General features: G+C 44.3%; 1 protein-coding gene across 2 annotated transcripts; it reads left to right on the top strand.

Moving 5' to 3' along the window:
- Positions 1-13,958: 13,958 nt before the first annotated feature.
- On the top strand, positions 13,959-20,146 carry LOC117876236 (zinc finger protein 585B-like). Of its 2 annotated transcripts, none has more exons than XM_034768184.1 (5): positions 13,959-15,347; positions 15,569-15,660; positions 16,217-16,343; positions 16,514-16,627; positions 16,996-20,146. In XM_034768184.1, exons 1-5 carry the CDS (start codon positions 15,047-15,049, stop codon positions 19,329-19,331), a joined length of 2,970 nt encoding a protein of 989 aa, XP_034624075.1. In that variant the 5' UTR covers positions 13,959-15,046; the 3' UTR covers positions 19,332-20,146. The 2 variants fall into 2 exon arrangements, with proteins under 2 accessions (XP_034624075.1, XP_034624074.1); XM_034768183.1 differs by having other exon boundaries at positions 16,511-16,627.
- Positions 20,147-21,683: the final 1,537 nt, after the last annotated feature.

Here is a 21,683-nt window from a genome sequence, read left to right as displayed (position 1 = left end):
ATTTTAAACTAAAGCATTAATAGAGACTTTTCCTCCCTTAATTTCACTTATTTCCTTCCCTTTAGTTATTAAAGGCTAGTCTACATGGTGTGACACTAAAGGTGTGACATTAATGCACATAAGTTACAATGCCTTAAACCTCTGTGTGAATGCTTTCTTTCAGAAGTGGCCTTAGTTTTGCACTGACAGTCAGGGCCATCATAGAAGATTGTAGGAGTGTTTCCCCTAAAAACTATTGATCATCAGGCCTTTCACTTGTTTTCAACATTTTTAAAGTTCAGGTGTCATCCACATTTGATCTTTTTAAGTACGAAGAGAAGGGGAGAAGCAGTGGAGCACTCATCTTAGCTTTTCTGGTTGTTGTCCTGTGTAGAAAAGCAATTGCAATATTTCACAGGTATCAATTTTGACCCAAGAAAATTTCAATACATTGAAATGCAAGGTTAAAGGTTAAATTTTTAGGCGATCTCTTTCCTTCTCTTTGCCCTGCACTGGTCAGGACATCTTTCATGAGCCGGAGAATGAAGGCCTCATTGTGTCATGTGTAATGGGGCTGTTGGTGTCTTACTGAAAATTAGTGGGGTTTTTTGGTTGGCCCTCTCCCAATATAAAAAAAAATGGGGGGGGAGGGCTGACTAGAACTCAGGAACCTGAGAATGACAGTCCCCAGGACCAATGGGGAGAGGGCAGTGCTCCAGGTCAGTCCGATTGACTGGGCAGGCAAGCCAGTGAGGGAGTCAGGAGCTCAGGGCCCGTCCTCTGTGTGAGCTGGAGCTGCCTGAGCCAGATCAGGGCAGAGAGAAGGAGAGAGCAGCAGCCTGAGCTGGGCTGGAGGAAGAGCAGCAGCGCTAAGCCAGAAGAGCCAAGTTGAACTGGAGCCAGAGCTAGGGATCTGAAACCGCACAGACCAGCTGGGCCCATGGTGAGCCAGCGCTGAGCTACAGCAGGGAGCTGTGGGGCTAGAGTCAGGATAGCGGGTGCTGGCTGAACCACAAGTAACGCTGCAGCCAAATGTGGTGAGCAGCTGGGGAGAGTGAGGGGGGAATCCTGGGCAGAGGGCCCAGTGCAGGGAGATGTTGCCAGACTGGAGAGGGCACGGGAACTAGGGTTGCCAGGCATCCGGTTTTCAACTGGACTGTCCGGTCGAAAAGGGGCCCTGGTGGCTCCGGTCGGCACTGCTGACCAGGCCGTTAAAAGTCCACTCGGCGGTGCAGTAGGGCTAAGGCAGGCTCCCTGCCTGCCCTAGCTATGCACAACTCCTGGTAGTGGCTGGCATGTCCCTGTGGCCCTTAGGCACAGGTATGATCAGGGGTGTGCTGCCCCTGTCCCGAGCGCTGCCTCTGCAGCTCTCATTGGTCGGGAGCTGCAGGGCAGTGCCTGCAGGCGTGGGCAGTGCGCACCACGCAGAGCTGCTTGGCTGCGCCTCCGCCAGTCTGTCTAGGGTCCAGATATGGCGGCTGCTTCCTGGGAGCCTGCTTTAGCCCGCTACTCCGCCGACTGGGAGCTGCCTGAGCTAAGTGCTGTCCGGCCAGAGACTGAACCTCCTGCCCCAGGTCGGAACCCTCTTCTGCACCCTGACTCCCTCCCAGAGCCCGCACCTCCTCCTGTGTTGGAACCCCTCCCGCACCCTGAACCCCTCATTTCTGGCCCCACTCTGGAGCCCGCACCCACTCCAGCATCCCAAACCCCTGCCCCAGCCCAGTGAAAGTAAGTGAGGGTGGGGGAGAGCAAGCGACAGAGGGAGCGGGGGCTGGAGTGAGTGAGGCCAAGGTTTCAGAGAAGGGATGGCGGGTGGGGCAAGGGTGTTCAGTTTTGTGCACTAGAAAGTTGGCAACCCTAACGTGAACCCTATGGGAGGGCCAATATGGGGGAGAAGGGTCTTGCCACCTATAGCCTGAGGGCGTGTGGCCACCACCAGAGCAAGTATCTGACCTGTGGTATCACCACAGTGCAGCCAAGGCCTGAGAAGGAGGCCTGGGATGTGTGAGAAACAGACTGAATGTTTATGGCTGTTCATGGTGTTCCCCATGCCCGTATGGTGGGATCCTTTGTTCCTTCAACCTTTTCTATTTTTTCCCCTTATTTTTCTCACAGTTGCTGTTTAATAAATTGTATTTGGTTTGAACTTAATGTAGTGATCAGTGGGTCAGGGAAGTAGCTGGTGTGGAGAGAGAGCCCCAGACTGGGGACACCCCAGTGCCTGTCCTAAGTGAGCACAAAACTGCGGATTAAGCTCCCCCAGGAATCCTGGGTCCAGCCTTGTCAAGGTTACAAGGACTCTGCTCTGCACATAAGAGTGGAAGCGGAGTCCTTGAGGTCAGGCAGGCCACCATGTAAAGAGAATGGGAGTGGGGAGTCAGATCCTTTTGCTCTCTGATTCCACCAGGGTAGTGTAGAAGCCAGGAAAGTTCCCTACAACAGCAGGATCACCCCCACTTACACTGGTAGATCCTGCTGTGCACACGGAGGGTTTTGGCCTAGCTGTACAGTGATCCACTCTATGAGCAATACATATGAAGTGGTGGCTCTCTTGTCCAATTAGAACTAACTAGTTGATCCATATTTTTGGTGCTCTAACTGTAAAGATTCCCCTTTGATCTCACCTCTCCAAAAATGAGCCAGGGTCCAAAATAGCATCTTTATAAAAATGGCATTAAAACTGTCCCCACAAATACTTAACCACCTGCATCCGTACCTATGTAACGGGGTTCATTGGTGTAAACCACCCCGTCAAAGGAGGGCATGTAGCCTATAAGATTAACTTGCTTGCACATATATAATCTTTTCTTATAGTTTAAGTATTTGGTTTATTGTAATAGGTTTATAGATTGATATTAAAGTAAGTTCAGTTCGGCTATAATGCAAGGGACCTACAGGCCATATCCTGTATATTGAGCTAAGGCAAAGTTAGCATATCTATGTCTCAGGTTTCAGTGGTAGCCGTGTTAGTCTGTATCAGCAAAAATTCCAGTTCTGCAGTTTCAATTTAGCTGTATGAAGAGGAAATCCATCAACTTCATGAAAAAACTTGCACAGATACAGACAGAAGACTCCAATGTGAAGCTGCAGAACTGGAATTAATTTGCAAACTAGATACCATCAGATTAGGCCTGAATAAAGACTGGGAGTGGTTGGGTCATTACAAAACCTAAATTTAATTTCCCCAATACTAATTTCTCCCTACTGTTACTCACACCTTCTTGTCAACTGTCTGTAATGGGCCACTCTCTTACCACTTTTTCCTCACTTGGTATCCTGCTGTTATTTTTCCTCACTTGGTATCCTGCTGTTAATTGATTTATCTTGTTAGACTGATCTAACACTTGGTAAAGCACCCCCATCGTTTAATGTATTTATACCTGCTCCTGTATTTTTTACTTCATACATCTGATGAAGTGGGTTCTAGCCCACGAAAGCTTATGCCCAAATAAATTTGTTAGTCTCTGAGGTGTCACAAGGACTCCTCGTTGTTGTTTTTTATATCTATGTCTGGGACCTTTCACCCAGATAGCAAAGTCAACACACACACACATATGTCTGGGACATTTCACCTAGATAGATAGATAATGGTAGAATGGCATAGGGGGTTTCCAGGTCTGTACCCTCAAACTTAACAGGTACACCACAAGGAAAGACCCAAAATAACTGGGAGAATTAAAATAATGTGTGTGTGTGTATGATCTAATGTCATTAATATGTATATACATGTCCTCAATATGTACAAACATACTAGCTTAGGGATTAAGTGTACCCTAACATTTTTGTGGGTGAGAAATAAAGTTTGGGCATAGGAGGAGGGTTCAGACACCTGTGCCCTATAAAAAAGGGCCTTGCTAGAGAGGCTGTACTTGTTTTTCTTAGAACTTTCTAAGTTCCAAGGGGACTAGGCTAAGCTTGGTTTCCCTAAGCTTTTGTTTTTAATTTTGTGTATTAGGTTTTAATTTTAAGTTAGTTAAGTAAACTTTAAGTTAGCTTCAATAGCTCTAGATTCTTCTAAGCTTTGCACCTCTCACTCGAACCTGAACTGCCAAAGGCAAGGCTGGTCCTGTGTCTCTTACCACCAGGTTATCAAGGAAGGGTGTGAGTATATTACCCAAGTTTTGTAACATATAATACCACATGTATCTTTTGAATAGCGGTAATACAATTGTAACTTTGTAACACTGATTATTTTACTATTTAATTACTACTTTATTTATCTTAATAAAAAGTCTTTAAGGCTATATCGGTCTCAGTGTAAGCTTCCTGTCATACCCCTGAGGGTACTTTGTAAATTCTGTGGAGCCTAATTCGGGACAAGAACCTTATTATCTTCTAATCAAACAAATTGGCGAGCCTAAAACCGATACTATCCAAATTAATATTATTAACCTCCTAAATCAGGCAACAGACTGGTGAGCCAGGCATGTTATGCTTATATAAAAAGCACACAAGATCTTTTTATAGGGGTACAACATACAACAGGCAGGACACTCAAGGAGTGTGTGACAGGGATTCCGGGCATCTTTAGACCCCTGAGAATCTCACCTGAGGCATAAGTGAAGAGTTAGGCCTGGTCTACACTGGGGGGGGATTGACCTAAGATATGCAACTTCAGCTACAAGAATAGCCAGGGCCAGCTTTAGCAAGAGCGGGGCCCGATTCCTGGGGGCGGGGCTTGCCGCAAGCCCCGCCCCCAGGAATCGGGCTGCGCTCCGGCCGGAGCTCCAGCCGGGGTCGTGGGGCTTGGGTCTGGCCCGGAGCCGCTCAGCCGGGGCCGGACCGGACCCGAGCCGGGGGGTCGGGCCCGAGCCGAACCCGAGCCGGACCGGACCCGAGCCGGGGGGCCGGGCCCGAGCCGAACCCGGGCTGGACCCGAGCCGGGGGGCCGGGCCAGGCCCGGGCCGAGGAGCCGGGCCTGAGCCGAGCCAAGCCGCGGGGGCCGGGATGGAGCCGAGCCAAGCGGGCCGGGCCAGCGCGCTCGGCCAGAACCGGGGCCGGTGCCCCAGGGCCGGAGCTGCTGGGGCCAGAGGTGCTCGGCCGGGGCTGGACTGGGCCGCGCCTCCCCGGAGCGCTTCTCACGTCCCCCTCCCACACCCCTGACTCAGCTTACCAGGAGCTGCCTGCCTGCCCCTGCTTCTTTTCAGACTTCCCGCGAACCTCTGATTCGCGAGAAGCAGGGGCGGGGGAGGAGCAGGGGGCGGAGCGTGCAGGGGAGGGTAGGAGGGGGAAGTGAGCTGGGGGCGGGGTGGAGAGCTGTGGTGCGGGGCCCTCTTAGCGCGGGGCCCAATTCATCCGAATCGGCTGAATCGGCCTAAAGCCGGCCCTGAGAATAGCGTAGCTGAAGTCGACGTATCTTTGTTCGACTTACCTCGTGTCCTCATGGCACGGGATCGATTGCCGCGGCTCCCCCGTCGACTTTGCTTCCGCCTCTCGCCGAGCTGGAGTTCAGCAGTCGACAGGAGAGCAATCGGGGATCAATTTATCGCGTCTACGCTACACGCGATAAATCGATCCCCGATAGATCGATCGCTAGTAGTGTAGACGTACCCTTAGAGTTAGAGAGCACGATTGTGTGTCTTACTCACTCACTCTTAAGAACACAGGAACCTCGATTTCCTGTGACTGCTTCTTGGCAGCGATTCCAGAATTTGCTGTTAGGTACTGTGGTTTGACTTAGAGTTTTAGCTTAAAAGTTTTGAATTTAATCTTGCGAGATAAAGAGTTATAGTGTTATTATGTCAAGTGATATGCGTGTTTAAGGGGCTTTGTTGAAGGTTGAAGTTATAACAAATGGTACCGATAAGATATTAGCAATAGCATCGGGCCCGATGACCCACACTGGTGGTGGTGTGGGGGTTAATAAATCTATGTATTAATTGCTGCCAAGAGGCCACAGTAACTCAGAACTTGTACGATTCAAGCTACCTTATTTCAGTCCCCTCAACTCTCCCGGACTGCACCTCTGATCCATCTGCCTCAGTTTCCCCAGCTGTTTGGCAGGTCCCGACAGAGGAAAAGAGACCTCTCAATCAGCTTCGAGCCATCGAGGGAAGAGAGGGGAACATGCCCCCACCTCTCTATCGTTTATTTGGGACTTATTGAACTAAGTGTAAAAAACGATTTGGGGTGTTGTTTCCTGTTGTTTCTGTGAAGGGACATCTTCAGTTTCAGAGTAAAGAACAGCAGAGTGTTCATTATATAGTTTATTACATAGGCTAGTCAATAGTGAAGTTTTAGAATTGAAATGAGTTCTATGTTATGTGTTAGGATGAGTGGAGCAAGGGCAAGAGTAGAGTCTGTTGGAGTTACCCACAGTATGGCTTTACAAAACTTTGCCAGAAAATACATTCAGAAACATGATGGAGGTTTAGTACAGCTGAGAAATAGCGAAATGATCTCTAAGCATTTTAACCCGTGGGGTTTTGTAAGTGAGGTGTTTAATGTAGAAACAAAGTAAAAAAAGAAAAGGCTAAACTGGTGAAGGGAATAGCTGTTGAATGTCTGCTTGTGGCTTGTAGTTCACTGGGAAAGAAATTGAATAAAAAATTAGTTACTCAGAAAAGCCCAGCAAACTTTGGATGAGGGAGGAAAGGTTATTCAGGATTTAACAACATGTAGTGTCAAAGAAGCAGTCAGTACTTTTCCAAAAGAAGCAGGAGTTAAAGAAAAAGTTAAAACGGTGTAGGTACCAAATATAGGAAGCAGGAGAGGAAGCACATTGTTGGCAGGAGTGAGTGAATGTCAGCTTAAAATTACTGGACAGCTATAAATCAGACTGAGGTCGGCTGTTGAAAAGAATCAAAGAGTTGGAAAAGAGAGAAAATGTGTTAGAGGAGGACAAAGAATCAGTTCCCATCTTTGAGCATTGGCCTGTTAACCCCAGGGTTGTGAGTTCAATCCTTGAGGGGGCCATTTAGGGATCTGGGGCAAAAATCTGTCTGGGGATTGGTCCTGCTTTGAGTAGGGGGTTGGACTAGATGACCTCCTGAGGTCTCTTCCAACCCTGATATTCTATGATTCTATTGGCATGGTGAAACCGACGAAGATAGAGAAACCTGCAGGGCCAGTTACTAGAAGTAGGGCGAGAGAGTTAGTTCAGGCTGATACAGTACCTTTAGGAGCGGAATTGGAGATTGAGTCTCAGAAGCCACCGGGAGAGTCAAAAGAGGAAGTTAGCAGTGCAGCAGCTACCAGCAGTCTGCAGATTTAAAAAAAAGCAAGTCCTAGGGTGGCAACACAAGAGGTGGAGTTGAATGTCATCACAGAGAAGGCGACTAGTGATGTAAAGGATAAGGTGAGCAGAGCAAAGGGGGAGGAAATATCCTCTCCTCTGTTAGTGTCCTCCCCTGATAGTGAAGAGGGAGTGCCTTTAGAGACTGTAATTGTTCAGGGACTAGAAGATGCAGTGTCACAAATGACACAAGTAGCTAATGCCTGTGATGTAGTAATCTCTAGGTTACAACAGAGAAAGATACAACAACCAAGGGATGCAATTCCTGCTCCTCCACCCAATGTTACATTGGCACCATATAGATCAAGAGACCCAGCCCCTTTGGGTGGACACTTATTGGCATTTGGGAAATCATCAACATTGCCTAGGTCCCTAGAATTCTGTGAACCCTCTACAAACCCTTGGTATATGCTGGTATTACCTGGTGTACCGGTAGAACACCCTACTGCATCAGATCTTAATGAACTGAAAGATGTCCTGCGTCCGTGTGGAGATGCCTGGAGTGTAGGATGTAGAGGTTTTATGGAAAGTTACCCTGCTCATCCAGGATTATTTCCAGAGGAAAGTTCTAATAGCTCCGAGGGGAAAAATGTGAATTGGGGAGAAAAAGTCAAAACATAAAAATTATAGATTCAAGCTCAAATAAAAGCCTAAATCCCGATCCGGAGAAAAGATCCTCAAATTCTAATTCTGATTGCCATGTAGCAGTTGTTACAGATACTAGATCTGGTAGTGGGAATGATGGAGGATTTTTCGGTTGCAATGCATGCACAACATGTACAAAAACCAGCAAAAGTGTTTGGCTTACCAAGAAAAGATTGGGTTAAAATCTTACAACTCCTCACAGTGAATTGAGCATTATGGAGTACTTTGCCACCTGAGTTTAGGGTAGGAGAGAGATCTTTTAAAGAGACAGTAGCCTTATTGGAACATAATCCGCATCCAGGACAAGCTGAAGTGGCCATCCTGTCTAACCTAAAGCAGATACCTAATGAGTCCCCCAATCAATTTCACCTGCGGTTAAGTGCAGCATGGCACAGTCACATAAAAGAGAAAACAGATAAGCCATCATATGGTAGTTTGTTGGTCAATAACTCTCTTAACCTTTTCCTGAAAATGGGGAACATGCATATAAATGATAGCACTTCTTTAAAGAAGGCATTAGCCTTACTGGCCAAGGCATATTCTCAGGGAGGCCCTGAAATAGGTCAGCGTGGAGTTGCAATACTTCAGGAACCACAAGATAATCCCACTGTGAGTATTGGGGGACCCCCATGGTTAGGCTGAGGTGTTCCTAGATTCCCTAGGTACCAGTGTCGGCAAAATGACCCTAACCCACGTAATAATCCTGGACCTTCAAGTGGGCGTGCCCCTCGACAGGGTTATGTGTTTGGACCCCTTGTAGGGGCCTGGGACCGTGTTCCTCTCTTTGCAGATGCCGCCCAGAACAATTCATGCCTGCAGAGATCCAAGTCACTGCCTCCCCATTTAATTTGGCACACCAGTGGCACTCAATTAAATAAAATAAAAATGGACACCTGCCTGCAAAATCTGCAAAAACATTTAAATCAGGTCCATTTGCAGGTAGCAGCTAAATTGGGACAATCCAAACAAAAGGCAAAGGCTTACTTTAATAAAAACAAAAACAAAACAAAAAAACCTAAAAGGTTGAAAACCAAGTAATGCTGTTATCATATAAAGCACCGGAGCCTGGGCTGTGTAACCAATGGATTGGACCCTTCCGTCATCAATAAACTCAGTTCAGCAGTGCATAACGTTAAAAGAACAGAAGGCAAGTGTAATAAAAACAAAATCTACCATGCTAATCAGTTAAAGCTCTATCAATCATTCAGGTCACAGAAGCAACTTCCTCCTCAGAACTTAAATAAACAGCATCCAACATAATCACCACAGCTGAAGTCCAGCAAATTGCAACCATAAAAGAAACATGAATATTTCGAATTTACTACACCCTTATCGTTGCTCTAAGGGTAAAACTAAGCCAAAATCACAAATTTGGAACGAAACTGTTACAACCCCATAAAACCAGACTACACTGTTGTGCTCAATTGCCTAAGCATGTAAAACAAAACATACCAACACAAAAGGAACGAACTATTATACTCAACCCAAAACTTATCCACAGTCCTCTACACCCGGTTAAGGAAATTAAAGGGAAAAATGTCACCTTTAAATATCAATTGGTTAAAGTAATCTCGTTGCCATCCAATGGCTGGAAAAACATTTGGCCTTTTAAATAATAACTCAAAGGGGGAAGAATGTAAAATGTATACCTCCTCACCAACAAATTCAACTTCCCTAAAACACAGAATACCTTATAAAACTTACAAATGGCTTTTTTTTTAATAATCTAATAATGGTGTGTGTGTGTGTGTGTGTGTGGGGGGGGAGTTTAACCTTATATAAACTTAAATATAAAAATAAAGAACAATATAAAATGCTCATTATAGCTAATTTTCAAACCAAATCAGAAAGCAAAAAAGTGTACTAAATGTTACTTGGATTTTGAACCTAAAGTTCAAATGTATTAACTATAATTATAATAACCCAATACCAAATAATGTAACTTGTCCAATAATAAACCCAGACCCTGATATTGGTCTCACCACAACACCCATAATAGAAAAAGTAATCAGGTTCAGCTTATGCATATTCCTGTAGTGTTAAATTTGTATCTAGAAAAAATTAGCTATTCTCAGCATACCAACGTGGCTTCCTTTTTCTCAGTACAACTTGGGCTGCAATTTTATTCACATCAACAAGTGCAAAATATTGTTCTGTTGGGAATTAATAATAAATTCCATAAACCACGTACCTCTAGAAGAAAGCGTAGTTTAAATCTCCTTAAAAGTTTAAAATCCCTAACAGAACTATTTAATTCAAAAGTGTCAATTTAAAACCAAGCGAATATTTAAATCCAATGTTACAAAAAATAAAAAAATTGTCACCGAAAAAGCAATTTACTGTTCATAATATGCATAACATAACCCAGCTATTTAATAAAACCCAACCTAAAATTAATCAGCTAATTGCTTAAAACAATAATCAGCACAGGAATCAACACTTAAAAAAGATTATATGCTCCGCATATGGATAACACGTTGTAAATGTAATCACTAATATATTACAATCCTTAAAATTAAACAAGGTTCCTAACTTAATTAAAAATGAGCAACTGTTAAGTTGGTACTGTCCCAAATGTTTTCAAACGCTGAAAAAAAAAAAACCAAACAAAGCCCAATCCGCATGTTTAAATTCATGCCGGCATTTATCAGTGGGTGCTATAAACAAGATGGGATCTGTAACACCTCACCCTAACCAAAACGGTTGTTCTTTTTCAAAAAATTGTATAATGGCACGATCCTTGTATGTCTCATTCACAGTCTCATTACCAGTATTTAACCCAGACAAGGATGTGTACTGGCAATTGGTAGCTGTCCATTCTATAGGTCACCTCAAAGGCAACATCTGTAGGAAACACGTTAATGTACCTCCCTTGGTGGTCTATCACACTCGATCTCAAACCTGAAAAGTACCACAGATGGCCTGTTGCTCTAAAAAAGGGCCTCCGTATATCTGTAGGTGTAACGTGTTTAAGACAATCACTGTTCTGTGTAAACTGCAGAATTTTTTTTTTTTTTTTTACAAAATTCATCATCATGCCTGGTAAGGCTGACCAATTAAAAAACTCCAATAAAAAGGGTAACCTATGCTAAAAATAGCCATTTTTGCGTGGTTACCAATCAAAAGAGGTACCAATATGGTTCCTTAAAGTGTCTTGTCACAAAACCAAATTTTTGTTTTACTCCAAAGCAACCCACTTTAATAGGAAATCAAGCTATTTCCCCTATTCCCACTTTTAAAAACATCACCATTAATTCCAGTCCAACCCAGCCTATCAGGATTTAACTATCCAAAGTACACCCACCTTTCTTGTCTACATACATTCCCCCACTAGAGTTACAGTTAAAGTCATTATTGGCCTGTAAAAACACTCACCTCATACAAATTACTAACGATATGGACAAAGCCAAATAAAGCTACAAATAAAGTGAGTTGTAAGTTCTTATCTTTATTAACATCAGGTTCAAATGTGATTTTTTTTTTTTTTTTGTAGCATCCAATCAAATAAGATTTGAAAATCCCAATTTTGGGATGAGGAATTTGCAAACCTTAAAACACAACCAAGTACCTTTTTCTTTTTTCTGTTTCTCCAGCAGCGAGATTGCAACTAAGAGTCAGCACACGAGACAGAACTGCATTTTCTGTCTGTCTTGTTCTTACCTCTCCCTTTTCTGTGCATTTGTCTTGTTCTGTCTTCACGGACACGAGAGCAGACTTTAAAAACAGAAACAGCAACTTCAGCCCATTTCAACTAACTTCTTCTCTTCCCCCACAAAAAGGAAGGTTGTTACCATCCTTAGCACCATCTAAAACAGAGGTTCCCAAACTTATTTGGCCTACCGCCCCCTTTTCAGAAAAAAAATTACTCAGCGCCCCCCTGGAAATCTACCTTCTTTAAGCGAACAAACAGAAAGATGCAGTGACAAATTTGTGTTCTTTTATGTATCTATATTTCTACCTACGTCCTACAATATAGTAAAGAAAGATGTGTTATTAGAATATCGCCCACGACATCAGGTATACAGTGGTTTTTGCGTAAGATGGCAAAAGACAACCAAACTAAAATACTAATGAAACTAATAAACTGGGTTTTGTTCTTTGCTCAGCATTAGATATATGTATTTGATATTAAATTGTCAAATATCAAACTAAATTTATCAAGAAATAATTAATTAAAAAATAATCAATATGCAATTAAAATCAGTTAATAGTTTTAATTTAGTTTGCCCTTATTTAAATAATTGTTCCTTATTAACACACGCCTTATTTACCAATTAACACAGATGATTCGATAGATATAAATAAATGTTAATAGTTAAGTTTTTTTAAGATTTCATTCCTGTTTTTGTTAATATTGTAATAAAAAATATGACAAATATATTGACTCTACACTTCAAATAGTACTGTACCGACAAAAGCCTGCTACGATTTTTCAAAATTTTCTTTTATTCTTTCTTTATGCTTCCACCGCCCCCTTATTTTTATTCAACGCCCCCCAATTGCACCCGAGGCTACTACTGCCCCCCGGATCGTTCCAACGCCCCCCAGGGGGCGGTATCGCCCACTTTGGGAACCTCTGATCTAAAAGATTCCTTCCCCCTCTTCTAAAAACTCTCTACAGCTAAAGGAAAATGGAATAAGGGATATAGTTGAAATGAAAGCCTTGCTTTATACTTTACATTTCAAATTGCTTAATTGTTTTTTCTTTTTTTCCTCGGTACCTTTAGTAAAAGGTTAAAAAAAGTTTTTAATGCTGGTTGTTGACCTAGCACTAAGCAAGCTGAGGGTTACTGGCCTAATGTATAGGGGGAAGCTGCAGACATGGGGGAGGGATAGCTCAGTGGTTTGAGCATTGGCCTGCTAAACCCAGGATTGTGAGTTCAATCCTTGAGGGGGTCATTTAGGGAACTGGGGTAAAAATCTGTCTGAGGATTGGTCTTGCTTTGAGCAGGGGGTTGGACTAGATGACCTCCTGAGGTCCCTTCCAACCCTGATATTCTATGATCTCAATTTTACTTAAATTTTTGACACAGTCCCACATAACATTATCATAAGGAAACTAGGGAAATGTGATCTAGCTTAAATTACTATAAGGTGGATGCAAAAATTATTGACAGCCCCTACTCAAAGAGTAATCATCAATGGTCCGCTATCAAAGTGGGAGTGTGTATCCAGTGGGGTTCCGCAGGGATCAGTCCTAGGTCCGGGAGTATTAGGAAAATCTTTCTAACAAGATGAGTAGTTAAGCTCTGGAATAATCTTCCATGGGAAGTGGTGGAATCCCTATCAGTGGAGGATGTAAAAACAGGTTGGACGAACACCTGTCCAGGATGGTCTAGATGGTTTACTTGGTCCTGCCTTAGCCCAGGAGACTGGACTAGATGACCCTTTGAGGCCCCTCCCTGCCTTACATTTCTATAATTCTATGAAATGCAAGTGAGAAATTAAAAGATCTTATGTTATGCTTAGGTAGTTTTATTTTTGGCATGTATAACCTTGCAATTCCAATTGTGAATGCAAAGTCAGTCTAACCTCCATACAATTGGAGTATTAATTACATTCAACAAGGAATTTTGGGGTTATTTATTGGAACTATCCCTTTATGTTTTGCTTCTGTAAAGTTTAGTTTAAGGTAAACATCTTCCAGGCAAAAGAAACAGTGAAAAAGCAAGAGCACCAGCTACACTTCTGGGTGTGTGGCCAAAAGTTGGTTGTACTCTAAAAGAGGAACTAAGGCCTGGTCTCTACTTAAAACTTATGCCGGTGTGGGTATGTCAGTCAGGGCTGAAAAACCACACACCCTCAGTAACATGGCTATGCTGACAAAAACCCCAGTGTGAACACAGCTACGCTGAAAGAAAAATGCTGCTAGCAGCATAGCTAATGCTGTTTGGGGAGGTGTTCAGTTGCCATCAGAAACACTTCTGTCAGTGTACATTGCGTCTGCACTAGGGGGCTATGCTGGGCTCCAGCATAACCTTTCTAGTGTAGACATATTGTAACTTTCCTGACCTTCCCTAGGAGGCTGTGGAAGTGAGAGTGACAGACCGCATTGCTTTTAAACTAGTCAGTGTAATCTAAATGTCTCCCTAGCTGAAATGGGAAATTAAAGATTGCTGCCCACTGGCCAATGTCTTTAGACAAAAGCACCAAGGGAATTTGTAAAGATTTAGTCCATACCTTGGTTATACTAGCATGGTTTGGAAATTACTACCCGTTAAGTAAGAGATGGCTTAGCAAAGAGGCACCCTTGTCCAAATGATCAACGTGAAATGTAAAATAAAGTGTGTCCTCAGTTTTGAGGGTCAAAACTTTTTTCGATCTGAATGTGACAAATACATCTTGAACCATGAAGCTGGACACAGGTAAATCATATAGACTGTCTCTCTCATTTAACAAGAAACAGAGAACAGATGGTTTTCTGGGTATTTTCATGTTACTTCAGAGTTCAGCATCTTCCTATGACAAGGCTTTGTCTGACACAGAGGCCGAAGGTAACCTAACAGTTCTGATATGATGATGAGTGGAGCTCCTTATGGGAAAAGCACTCAATTAAATCAAACTAGAGCTAATCTCTCACTACCAAAAAGACAAGTACACTGGAAAATGTAGAGCACGGGTATAAAGCTTGGTTTGGATCTAAAAGGGGTCTTGAAAGAGGAACAGTTAAATCTGGATCTGGTCGAGGTTCAAACAAAAAGATTTTCATTAAATAAAATTCTGTTAACTCAGACTCATGAGAAAATTGGATACCCCTTTGAGTGATGCCCCTCAAATGTAGAGGGATTATGTTACAAGGGAAGCTCTTTGTGGAATAGAATGTTACTTTTCTCTCTCTTTGTACAGCACCCAATACAATGGAATCCTGGCCCATGACTAGGACTCCTGGGCTCTAGGGTAATACCAACAAATAATAATAATGTTCATTAAAAAGCATAAAAAGAGCCACCTACCTGCAGGAATGCAATTGTGATCTGATATTCCTAGGTGTCAGGACCAGTCAAATAAAAGGTAGAATTGAGGTAACATCACCTGAGTTCAGAAAGGGTTCACTAGGAAGAAAAAAGCAGCACGGGAAGGAAGAAGGTTTGGTTTGGGCAGAAGGCTACAAGGAAGAAATACAAAATTGAGGGATCTCTTCTAGTCATCAAAGGGCAGAACCCAACTGATATTGGTGAAAACTGGAAGATGGAAATGTGGGGGGACACACAGCCCCTTTCGTGTGTGTGGCAGGCCCATTGGCTTTCAATAACTCTGTTTAGTAGAGAATCTGAGAGCCACTTGTCACTGCCCCTCAGATGCTACCTTTGTCCCTCACACAGAGCTAACAACATCTATGTTTCCCAGGTCTCAGTTTGTGTGATCAGAAGAGAAGGGATTTCTGAGATGATGAAGCCCCTGTCCAGCTCAAGGTCTCAGAGGTTCCACCGCCCAGGACCACAACTGAGCTGTGACCTCAGAGAGAAGCTGCAGTATTCACAGCAACGAGGTAATAAGTTGTGTGTGGAGATGCATGTGATGTTGGGGAGCATGGATAGCACAGCAGGGAGGGGAGTCCCCAAGGCAGCCTGCATGAAATCATCGGAACAGCATTTGGTTGTCTAGTGGCACATGGAGGCTGGGTGAATCCGTGTTCCTAATAGAGTTGTGAGGTCCAGGAGCGTGTGTGTCTGTGTGGGTCCCTCTAACGGTATCTTTGTAATCCTTTAGATCTTCCTGCGCCCTATTTGTTTCATCCTTATGATGAGGGGAATGAAGGAGACCAGGATCTGGTGGCCTCGCTCCATAGGTTCGGCTGTATGGTGAGTTGTGAAACGGTCCGCACTGTTCCTCCTCCGGGGCCATGCTGCTTCCTTGTCTGTCCTCACTCATTCCTCTCACCTCCTCCCGGCTCCTCCATTGCTCAATGATCTTTCCAACTTTTTCTTCCCCATCAATAAAATAATCACACCCTTTTCTTTGGGAGGTGCCTTGTGCATGCGGAGCTCCTCCCACACCCTGGGTAGTTCACTTCATGCCCCTCCAGTTGGTCAGGATTCGCCCCTGGCAGTTCATCCCACAACTGAGTGGTGAGACTATTGCAGGAAAAGCATGTGCTGAATGGGGCTCCCTTGTGGCTCCAGGTGCTTGCTTGAGTGGCCTGGATTGGGGCTAAGAGCCCTGTAGGGATGGGCAGGCTGAGTCTGGCATCACTTGCTGAGTGGAGGAGGTTGGGAGAGTGGGAAATGGGATTCCTTCCCCTCCTCTAATGCTGCGTTGATGGTGATGGCTCTGCCCTTTGCTGCTCAGCTTGTGTCTGAGTGGTGGGATTGTGGCCAGACCAGCCAGGTGCTGAGTGGGAGACCCATGTCATTTCAGATGCCAGTGACGTTTGAGGAGGTGGCCGTGTACTTCTCTGAAGATGAATGGGCTCTTTTGGATGAAAAGCAGAAGGAACTGTACAGAGATGTCATGCAGGAGAATTATGAGAATCTCCTCTCGTTGGGTGAGCAGTTGCTATTGTCCCCATAGTGTAGACATGGCCTAAATCTTTTATAAACTATATGAATTATGTCTTTTCCCTTCAGCAAAGAACATCTTGGAATGTTCTTTGTAGTTAAGTGATCGACGAATACTTAACATGTTGTGATGCATGTATCTCTTTCCAATGAGCAGAATTTCTGATTGCTAAACCAGATGTGCTATCCCAGATGGAGCGAGGGGAAGAGATGTGGCTCCCAGATCTCCAGGGCTCTGCGAAAAGGGAAATCCCAAGAGGCACTAAGACAAGTGAGGAATGAGTGACACCAATTGAGAAACTATCTGGGGCTTGGAAAAGCTGGGATCCCAGCAAACCCACTGAGTCCTCTCCCTGTTCTGTCCCATCTCATCTGACTCACTATTATGTCCTGTCCTCATGGCAGGTGTCACTCCTGGCTCCCAATCGTCCTGCCTGATCCCTGGCAGAAGCCTTTTCCTCCCTCAGCCTTTTTCTTAGGGCTCAGATGAGACTTTGAGGCAGAACTCACCCCTCCTCTGCCACTTGGTGGAATATACTTCCTGCCTATCAGGTTCTGTTATCAATGATTAATCCCTTTACTGCCCCCTCTATCCCCAGCACATGCAGTGAATCCCATCTGGATTCTCTCTCCCAACAGGTACCAGGGCAGCAAGTGAAAACAAGGAGGAGAGTCCCCAGCAGGAAGGGGCTGTGGGAGTGAAGATGCACAGGATGTTCTCAGGAAGACCGCAGGGCCCTGATGGGGCCGATGTCAGCAAGAGTCAGGACAGAATGGGGCGGCAGAGAGGAGACTCTCCAGGCAGGAGTAAATCTACTCACAGCAAAAGAGGCTTGAGGAAATCCACAGACACCAGCACCCACCCAGTAACCCATATTGAGTTGACACCAAATACCATCAATGAACTGGGGGAAAGAGTCAGTAACAGCTCTCTTCTTATTCAACATTATCAGCAAACTAGTGCAGAAAAGAGTGCCGTCAGGTGTAGTGAGTGTGGCAAAAGCTTCACTCGACAAGAATACCTTCAGATACATCTGAAAATTCACAGAAGGGAGAGACCCTATAAATGTAACAAATGCAAGAAAAGATTCAGACACAAGACAAGCCTTGTTCTTCACCGTTACACAGTCCACAAGTCAGAGAGACCCCATAAGTGTCCAGACTGCGGCCAGCTCTTTATTCTGAGAGAGAGATTTATTCAGCATCAGAGAATCCACAACAAAGAGGCATATAGAGGATTCAACGATGGGATTGTGAGTGAGAACAGGGACAAGAATCCCCAGAAGAAAGGGTCTGCGAGAGCAAAGCCAGACATGATGTTGTCGGGGAAACCCCAGTGCCCTGAGTGGGGAGATGCCAGTGAGAGTAGGGGCAAGGTGAGACAGCAGCACAGAGACCCTCCAGACTCGAGACAAAGTAAATCCACTTGCAGCAAAACAGGCTTAAGGAAATCCAAAGACACCAGCACACAGCATACAGACTGCATGGGGAAGAGACCAAATACAGACACTGAACTTGGGGAAATTTTCAATGACTGCTCTCTCCTGATTAAGCATCATCAAACTGGTGCAGAAAAGAGTGCTTACAAGTGTAGTGAGTGTAGGAAAAGCTTCACCCAAGAAAAATACCTTCAGATACATCTGAGAACTCACAAAGGAGAGAGACCTTATAAATGTAAAGAATGCGGGAAAAGCTTCAGTCGGAGTTCAGTGCTCAAAGATCACACCATGAGTCACAGAATGGAACAACCTTATAAATGTACTGAGTGTGGGAAAAGATTCAGAGCGAAGACAATCCTTGTATATCATCGTTACATAGTCCACAGGGTGGAGAGACCCTATAAGTGTCCATACTGTGGCCAGCAATTTGTCCTAAGAGAGAGACTTGTTCAACATCAGAGAATCCACAAAGAAGAGGAACCTAGAGGATTTAATGATGGGATCATGAGTGAAGATGAAGCTAAGAATCTCCAGCGGGAAGGGCTTGCAGGAGCAGAACCACAGAGGACATCATCAGGGAGACCCCGGGGTCCTGAGCAGGTAGGAGGCTGTGGAAGTCAGGGCATGGCACGAAGGCAGCAGAGACGCCCTGCAGGCAAAAGAGGCAGTATATCTAATCAACGCGAGAGAGATTCCAAGAAATTGAAAAGCACCATCGCCCACCAGGGCACCAACACCGGAGCACAAACAAGCACAAATGGTGACAATGAGAAAAGCTTCAGTAGCAACTCCGCTCTTTCTGTGCATCAGAAAACCCACCTGGAAGAGAAACGTTACAGCTGTGCTGAATGTGGGAAAAGCTACCACCAGCATGCTCACCTTCGAAGGCATCAGAAAAACCATACAGGAGAGAGACCCTATGTATGTGCAGACTGTGGAAAGAGCTTTGTGTACAGGTCAATACTCAGCAGACATGAAAGGACCCACAAAGAGGAGAAAAACTATAGCTGTACTGACTGTGGGAAAAACTTCAGCGAGTACTCATACCTTACTATGCATCAGAGAATCCACAGGGAAGAGAGACCCTATCAGTGTCCCGACTGCGACAAAAGCTTCAGGCTGCGAGGACACTTTACCAGTCACTGTAGAACCCACACAGGGGCTAAACCTTACAAATGCACCGAATGCGGGCAAGGCTTTGGGCGGAAATCAACCCTGACTAAACACATGAGAATCCACACCGGAGAGCGGCCCTATAAATGTGCGCAGTGTGAGAAAAGCTTTCGTCAGAAGTTCGCCCTTTCCCAGCATCAGTTAATACACCAGGGAGAGAGGCCTCACAAATGTACTGAATGTGGGAAAATCTTTCTTCAGAAGTCCCACCTTACCGCGCATCAGTCTGTGCATCGGGGAGATAGACCTCACAAATGTACTGACTGTGGGAAAAGCTTCAATGACCGATCAAATCTCCTTAAACACTTGGCAAATGTCCACTTAAAAAAGAAACCCCATCCAGCAAATGTAACTTCAGATTAAATAGATCTACAGTTGTAATGATAGAAAATAATGGGCTGGTACTTTTTTGATTCTGGTGAGACACTTCTCCACTCATACTTATTCTAAAATACAAGGTTTAAGGAGGAGGGGTGGGTAGTATCGCCTTATTTATGATCATGGGTGTGAGATGTCGGAGGGGGACAAAGCTGATGAAGAGAGGAACTGATCTGTCAATGGGTTTTGGGGATGGTTAGTGGGAATTTCAAGGGAGTGGAATTGAATTTTGCAAGTTGAGCAGCGGCGTGCCATCTATGGATGCAATGCATGGATTGCATTCCCATGTGAGCCCTGAATATGACTTCCTGACTGGCTGTGCCAGTGGGACGATTCCATCCAGCCCCTGAACACACTACAGAACAAAATGGCATCCTCCGCACATTGCGAAGACACGGGTATTTAACATGGCACTCTACAAATGGATTAAAACCTGGTGAACTGAGATGTCTCCATCTGTAACTGTAAACAGGGAATCCTCATTGAGCAGGTGTGTTTCTAGTGGGGTCCTGCAGAGATGGGTGCTTGATCCTCTGCTTTGTAATATTTTTATCAATGACCCGGAAAAAAACCAGAAAATGATCACTGATAAAATTTGCAGATGACACATAAATTGGGGGAGTGGTAAATAATGAGGAGGACAGGTCATGGATTCACAGTGAACTGGATCACTTTGCAAGCTGGGCAAAAGAAAACTATACACATTTTAATGTGGCTAAACGTAAATATATGTATGAATATAGGCTATACTTAAAGGATGGGGGATTCTATCCTGGGAACGTGGGACTCTGAAAAAAAAATGTGGGGTGTGGTGGATAATCAGCTGAATATGAGCTCCCAGTGCAATGCTGTCTCCAAAAAAGCTCATGCAATCCTGAGATGCATAAACAGGAATCTTGAGTAGGAGTAGAAAGGTTATTTTACCTCTGTATTTGGTACTGAGGCAACTGTATTTTTGTTAAACATTTCTCAGGGTTTATCTACTCTGGAAGTTTTACTGGTATAATTTTGCAAGTACGGTTATAATGGCATAACTTCCTGTGAATAAGTGTGTCAACCTGGAGAGTTACAGAGGCATAATTACACTGGTATATTTTATGCAACAACAGCTTTCTATCATGCACTAACTGGCTATCGCACTATTGGCTAAAGATACAGCTCACTTTCAAAGGCATATGGTTAATAATGGGATGCCAACGAGTGCATCTTCACCTGGATCTTCCATCCCTAGCAGTTCAGTCTATTCCAAGTGGGTAGGCACACCGTGATTTTTCTCCTGTAAGGCAAGTACCCCAACTGGGCCAGTGTAACTGGTAATGCAAGTGCTACTCCCTCCCTGAGCTGTGCATCCCTTAGTCCATTGAAGGTGTCTGGAAAAAGTACTCATAATCCTTGGTGCAGGGACCTGCTACTTATCCTGTATGGAATAGCTGCCTGAAAGGTTTCACAATTTGCCCAACTGTGTGTTTTAGGAGTAGAGTGCTGGGTATGACCTGGAAAACAGAAAATGCCCTGTTAAACTTACAGCCAGTTAAGCCTGAGTGTGATTGGTTAGCTTATGAGACAAAGTCCCCTAAGGCTTTGCAGGTATGCAAAATGTATAAAGGATATGTGTGACCGATTGCTATGCTTGCTGGTGAAATAAGGAATGGAGAGGTACTGAGACTGATCTGTTTGCAGATGTTTTAACCATTAATTGCAAGTCCTAAATGTTTTGCTGTGTAAGGGAGATGAGTGGTATGAACAAACCAAGGAAGTAACTAGGTTGAAAACAACTGGAGTATATGTGACGGTATAAACAAATTGGAACAGACAGAGGTATTGACACTTAGATAGGTCAGAAAAGATTTTACGGCTTGCCTTGGGACAAGAGTCCCATGATGCTTTGCAGTTAACAAAGCTATCTAGCAAGGAATGGAATTTTACAATGCAGTAACTGATGACATATTTTATATAAGATATATTTTTGCAATGTACTAACCGCAACATATTTGCAAGATATGTAATAAATAAAAATGTCCAAAAAAGGCCATAAACCATGATTAACTACTTGGTGTTGAAACACTTGGAAAATTACAAGGAAGAGGGAACTGAGGAAAGAGCCTTAAGGGCAGGTCTACACGACGGGGCTAAGTCAACCTAAGTTATGCAGGTGACGCACCTTTGGTGAACTTATTGTGTCTACACCGCGCTGTGTTAACGGGAGAAACTCTCCCATCGACTTATCTTATACTACTTGTTCCACTGAAGTACCAGAGTCGACGAGAGAGCAATCCGGAGTCAATTTAGCGGGTCTTCACTAGACCCGCTAAATTGACTCCCGGAGGATCGATCATG

This window comes from Trachemys scripta, chromosome 4, assembly GCF_013100865.1.
Source record: "Trachemys scripta elegans isolate TJP31775 chromosome 4, CAS_Tse_1.0, whole genome shotgun sequence".
In the NCBI taxonomy this organism is placed as follows: Eukaryota; Metazoa; Chordata; order Testudines; family Emydidae; genus Trachemys; species Trachemys scripta.
This window is presented reverse-complemented; position numbering and strand designations above follow the sequence as displayed.